Source organism: Mastomys coucha, unplaced genomic scaffold (genome assembly GCF_008632895.1).
Source record: "Mastomys coucha isolate ucsf_1 unplaced genomic scaffold, UCSF_Mcou_1 pScaffold23, whole genome shotgun sequence".
In the NCBI taxonomy this organism is placed as follows: Eukaryota; Metazoa; Chordata; class Mammalia; order Rodentia; family Muridae; genus Mastomys; species Mastomys coucha.
Genome location: NW_022196906.1, coordinates 20,975,075 through 20,980,776, shown reverse-complemented (window position 1 = coordinate 20,980,776; position 5,702 = coordinate 20,975,075). Strand labels below are relative to the sequence as shown.

At 37.4% G+C, this 5,702-nt stretch overlaps 1 protein-coding gene across 1 annotated transcript in view; it reads left to right on the top strand.

Annotated features, from left to right (window-relative positions):
* Window positions 1-5,702, top strand: part of LOC116072388 (beta-galactosidase-1-like protein 2) — a 31,499-nt gene that overhangs the window by 21,624 nt on the left and 4,173 nt on the right. The window contains exon 14 of the mRNA XM_031343820.1: window positions 4,488-4,634. Coding sequence (XP_031199680.1) covers window positions 4,488-4,634 — 147 coding nt within the window. The remainder of the gene's footprint in view (window positions 1-4,487; window positions 4,635-5,702) is intronic.

Here is a 5,702-nt window from a genome sequence, read left to right as displayed (position 1 = left end):
TCTTCTTCTTCTTCTTCTTCTTCTTCTTCTTCTTCTTCTTCTTCTTCTTCTTCTTCTGAGACAGTGTTTCTCTGTATAGCCTTGGCTGTCCTGGAACTCTCTCTGTAGACCAGGCTGGCCTAGAACTCAGAAATCTGCCTTTGCCTCCCAAGTGCTGGGATTAAAGGTGTGTGCCACCACCGCCTGGCAGGAGAATATTTACAGTACAGAAATAGAATGTCAGTTGCCAAGAATTTTCTAGAAAATCTCATATTTTAGGCAATTGTTATTATAACTGTTTTTATTGTGATTATATTATTATAGTGATGACTTCTTTTAAAGAGCATCTCCAGTTTTAAGATAGATGTTGAGCTTCAGTGGTATATGAGATCTGCTTTAAAATAATCATCTAGGTCAGGAGATGGCTCAGTGGTTAAGACTGATAGTTATAGACAGATAGTCCTTCTATAGGACACACTAGACCACATCTTTCAGGTGCAGAGGATCCAACACCCTCTCTGGTCTCTGTAGGGACGATATGCTCATGGTGCACACACACTTGCAGGCAAAACACCCAAACATGTAAAATAACAAAATAAAAGAAGTCTGTAAAAAGTGGGAGGGCTGAATATGCCCAGGATCAGAGGTGAGGAGGACACGACATCTGTTCCAATACCGGGAGTAACTGGGACCAGCAGGATCCAGGCACACAGGAACTCTGCCAGCCCAGTGGCTCCGGTTGCTTCTGGTCTGTCTGGGCTGGCCAGTGCCCTGAGCAGACCTTGGGTGTAAACTCTGCAGCCAGTCCCACAACACCCAGAGGAAGATCTACTCCTAGCTACTCTAACAAGCCCAGGGTCACAGGATCCCAGAATCACAGGATCACAGAGACAGCTTGACTCTGAGGAGTTCTGACACAACCAGGATCACAGGAAGGACAAGCTCCAGTCAGATTTAGCAAGGACAGGTAGCACTAGAGATAACCACATGATGCGGGGCAAGAGTAAGAATATAAGCAACATAAACCAAGGTTCCTTGGCATCATCAGAACCCAATACTCCTACCATAGCAAGTCCTGGACACAACATTACACTGGAAAAGCAAGATTCAGATATAAAATCACTTCTCATGGTGATGATACAGGACTTGAAGAAAGACATAAATAGCACCCTCAAAGAAATACAGGAGAACACAGGTAAACAGCTAGAAGCCTTCAAGAGGAAACACAAAAATCACTTAGAGAACTACAGGAAAACACAGTCAAACAGGTGAAGGAAATGAGCAAAACCATCCAGAATCTAAAAAGGGAAATAGAAAAAATAAAGAAATCAGAAAGAGAGACAACCCTGGAGATACAAAAGCTAGGAAAGAAATCAGGAGTCATAGATGGAAGCATCACCAAAAGAATACAAGAGATAGAAGAGAGAATCTCAGGTGCAGAAGATAACATAGAAAACATTGACACATCAATCAAAGAAAATACAAAAAGCAAAAAGCTCCTAACCCAAAACATCCAGGAAATCCAGGATGCCATGAGAAGACCAAATCTAAGGATAATAGGTATAGAAGAGAGTGAAGACTCCCAAGGTAATGGGCCAGTAAATATCTTCAACAAAGTTATAGAAGAAAACTTCCCTAACCTAAAGAAAGAGATGCCCGTGATCATACAAGAAGCCTACACAACTCCAAATAGTTTGGATCAGAAAAGAAATTCTTTCATTCACATAATAATCAAAACATCAAATGCACTAAACAAAGAATTTTAAAAGCATTAAGGGAAAAAAGGCAAGTAACATATAAAGGCAGGCCTATCAGAATTATACCAGACTTCTCACCAGAGACTATGAAAGCTAGAAGATCTTGGGCAGATGTCATACAGACCCTACAAGAACACAAATGCCAGCCCAGTCTACTATACCCAGCAAAACTCTCAATTACCATAGATCGAGAAAACAAGACATTCCAGGACACAATCAAATTTACACAATATTTTTCCACGAATCCAGCCCTACAAAGGATAATAGATGGAAAACATCAACATAAGGAGCAAAACTATACCCTAGAAGAAGCAAGAAAGTAATCTTTCAACAAATCCACACAAACCTAATTCTACCTCTTACAACAAAAACAACAGGAAGTAACAATAACTTTTTCTAAATATCTTAATATGAAAATTAATATTACCAACATATCCTAATTTATTGAAACCTAAAAGCATGAGGAATTAGAAATTTGTTAATTGTCATCCAATGGTCTCTCTAATTTGGTAATTGGAGAAATAGGTCCAATATTATACGATCCATACACACTTTCAGCTTGTTTGTTTGTGACATTGTCTTACTGTGTACAACATAATGGTCTTGAGATCTTGCTTCTCCTATCTCAGCCTCTCTATTAGTAGTATTGTTTATTTTATGTTTTTACATTATACTATGGTTTTCAGAGCAGCTTACATATTTTAAAGGTATTTATATACCCCAAAGTAATATAGCCAGTTAAATTGGGTGTGGTCTTGTAAGAGAACAACAAAGAGTAAGACTGAATGCTTTGCTTCACGTTTGTAATTCTTGTATCAAGTTACCACATTAAGAGCCAAGATTTTAAGCTCTACTAAATACAAAACAAACAAATAAACAGAAATGCTTTATATATTTATGTTCATTTAAGAAAATAATAGTAGTAATATATTATTTTGAAATATACAGTTAATACATTTGAAGTTATTTAAAATTTATATTGAAAAAACATTTGTATTTTTAGTATTGCTGTAGACAAGCATCTACATAAGACTGTTAAATTGATTGCTATTTTATATCAAACAACTTTTATAATACTCATTTTTATTGTTAAAATATTTTATAAATTTTAAAGAATATGACAAAAAAGATATTGTAGGTATTGAAGAGGGGGTCTCTGGGAGGAGTTGGGGTACAAAAGTAAAATAGGAATGTAATTTAATTCTATTTACTTAAAATATGTTTTTAAATGTTAACAAATTCAGATAAATTGAAATCATGTAACTTTTCTCATCATATTGCAATAAAACTTAAGAGAAAAAGAAAAAAGAAATGGTCCCAACAACAACAATAACAACAACAACAAAAAAAAAAATTGGGAAGGCTGATGTGGAAATAAAACAAGACAAGCCATGTGTTGATGAAATAAGTCAACACTTTATGAAACAAACACCTTGGAAATATTTTAATTCTGTAATTTCCTCTATTTATTACCTCAAATTGTTCTACAGAAAGGTGTTCATTACCTCTTTACCTTTAAGAACAGTTTGTGCAGAAAAGGGGTGAGTTCAAATATTTTCTTTAATCAAACAAATGGGTTTATGTGTCTTCCAAAGGTGCAGCAGGTTTATTTATTTATTTTTTTCTGTTGTGGTTCTTTTCTTTTAAATACTAATTTTATTTATTTTTATTTATATGACTACACACTATAGCTGTACAGATAGTTGTGAACCTTCATCTGGTTGTTGGGAATTGAATTTAGGACCTCTGCTCGCTCTGGTCTGCCCTGCTCACTCAGGCCCAAAGATTTATTATTATAAATAAGTATGCTGTAGCTGTCCTCAGACGTACCAGAAGAGGGTGTAAGATCTCATTATGGCTGTTGTGAGCGACCATGTGGTTGCTGGGATTTGAACTCAGGACCTTCAGAAGAGCAGTCAGTGCTCTTACCTGCTGAGCCATCTCACTAGACTTCTGCTGTGGTTCTTTGTATGGTAAGTAAACATGTAAGATCTAGATTATTGTATGTATAGTCTCTTTGACACATTGAACTATTGTAGTTAATCAGGACCCCTTCTGGTTGGTTCTTGTGTATTCTTGACAGGACACCCATAGCTATTAACATCTTTGTTGTTTTGTTCCCCTGGAGGATCTAGGCTATGTGGCTCCTCAGATTTAGAATAATTTGTTTCTCTAAGGGGCTCTGAAGGGCTTTTGTTGTTCTATGTATAATGCGTATAGGTGTGTGCTTGTGTGCTTGCATGTGTATGGGCACATTATGTGGGTGCATGTGAATGTATTTACACATATGTGTGCATGTATGTGAAGGTTCAAAGTGCCATATGTTTCTCTTGATCATTCTGTACTTTAAAAAAATTGAGGCAAGAGTCTCTTCTCCGAATTTGAAAGTCATCAATTCTGGCTAATCTCTATAATTACATGCCTCAGGAATCCAGTTTCTGCCTCCCAACTACAATTACAGGCACATAGCACGATGCATGTGCTTTTCTTGATTTCAGCTTTTCATTAAAATCATAAGAATAACTCACTGGCTGGATGTGCAGTAAAATATGAGATTGGTTGGAAAACCAAAAAGTTAATTTAAATGTTATGGTTTAATATTACTGTTCTTGTGTAGTCCTTTTCCGTATTCCTGTTTGCATGGCTGTTGGGATCGCCTCCCTGGAGAAGTGGGCCATGGATTCTTGGCTCTGAGATTCTTTTCTCTAGCCTGACCCTTTAACATGTTTGTTACTCCTATCCCTACCTCAGACAACCAAGTCTTCCAAGCCACTATCCATGGAGCAGCTGCCTGTGAATGAAGGGAATGGCCAGGCCTTTGGCTATATAATTTATGAAACCAAAATCTTCCATGGAGGCCTCCTCTCATCAAGGGGTCATATTCATGACCGGGGACAGGTAGGGAACAATATGTGTATGTTAATATCATCCTATGATACTGAGGTAAATGTCTAACTGCTAGCCAAATCATTTGACCACCAGAAAATTATTGCTGTTGCTTATCATCTGTCCTTTTAGTGAAATATTTTATACATAGACATCCCTAGGTATATACTCCTGAATGCTATAGGAGCTGATAGTGATCTTAAGTCCACGATTTACTTCAGTAGTCCCTGTATTTATCATGTACCAACCCCTAATGGTAATTAGGATATGAGAAGTAGGTATTTATCATTTAAATGATCTAGCTGAGATATGTGTTCCAAATAGAAAATCCCCAGGAAAGGTACAGCTGGGAAGTCTCTGTGCAGAAGGTGAAGGTTCCATCCCACTCCAAGTTACGAGCTCTTCTAAGTATTCTGAAAGGTTTTTTTTTTTTTTTTCTTTTCTCTTCATCTTTTCTATATCACCTTTCCCCAAGACTTCAGGTTGGATATTCCTAGTCCAAAGCCTAAGATGCTCAGTGAAAATATGATAATGTTCAAAAATTTTCAGATGGGACCGGGGAGATAACTCAGCTGCACAAATCTGAGGACCTTAACTAAGATTCCCAGCACCTATATAAAAAGTCAAGCATGGTCCCACATGCCTGTCGTATAAGCTCAGGGGAATAACAACAGGAAGATCCTAGGAGCTCAGTGACCAGCCAGCCAACCTGGCTCAAACAGCTTGCTTAAGGTTCAATAGAGATTCTGCCTTAAAAAATAAGATAATGAGTGACTGGGGATACACAATGACAACCCCTTTGCTCCACAGGCACATTCATGGGCATGTGCACCCCACCATACATATGTACACACACACACACACACACACACACACACAATTTCAGAGGTTTTTTTGGGGAGGGGTTGTTTGGTTTGTTTTTTTACTTTTAAAAATAGATTGCCTCCTCTTGCTCCTGTGCATCTTCTCATTGTATTATTTTAACCTGTTCTTTGTGAACTCCTGAGCCTATGCAGTACTGGGAGACATGGAGTTCATTCTACTTCTGGTCTTGGGTTTTTTTTTTTTTTTTTTTTTTTT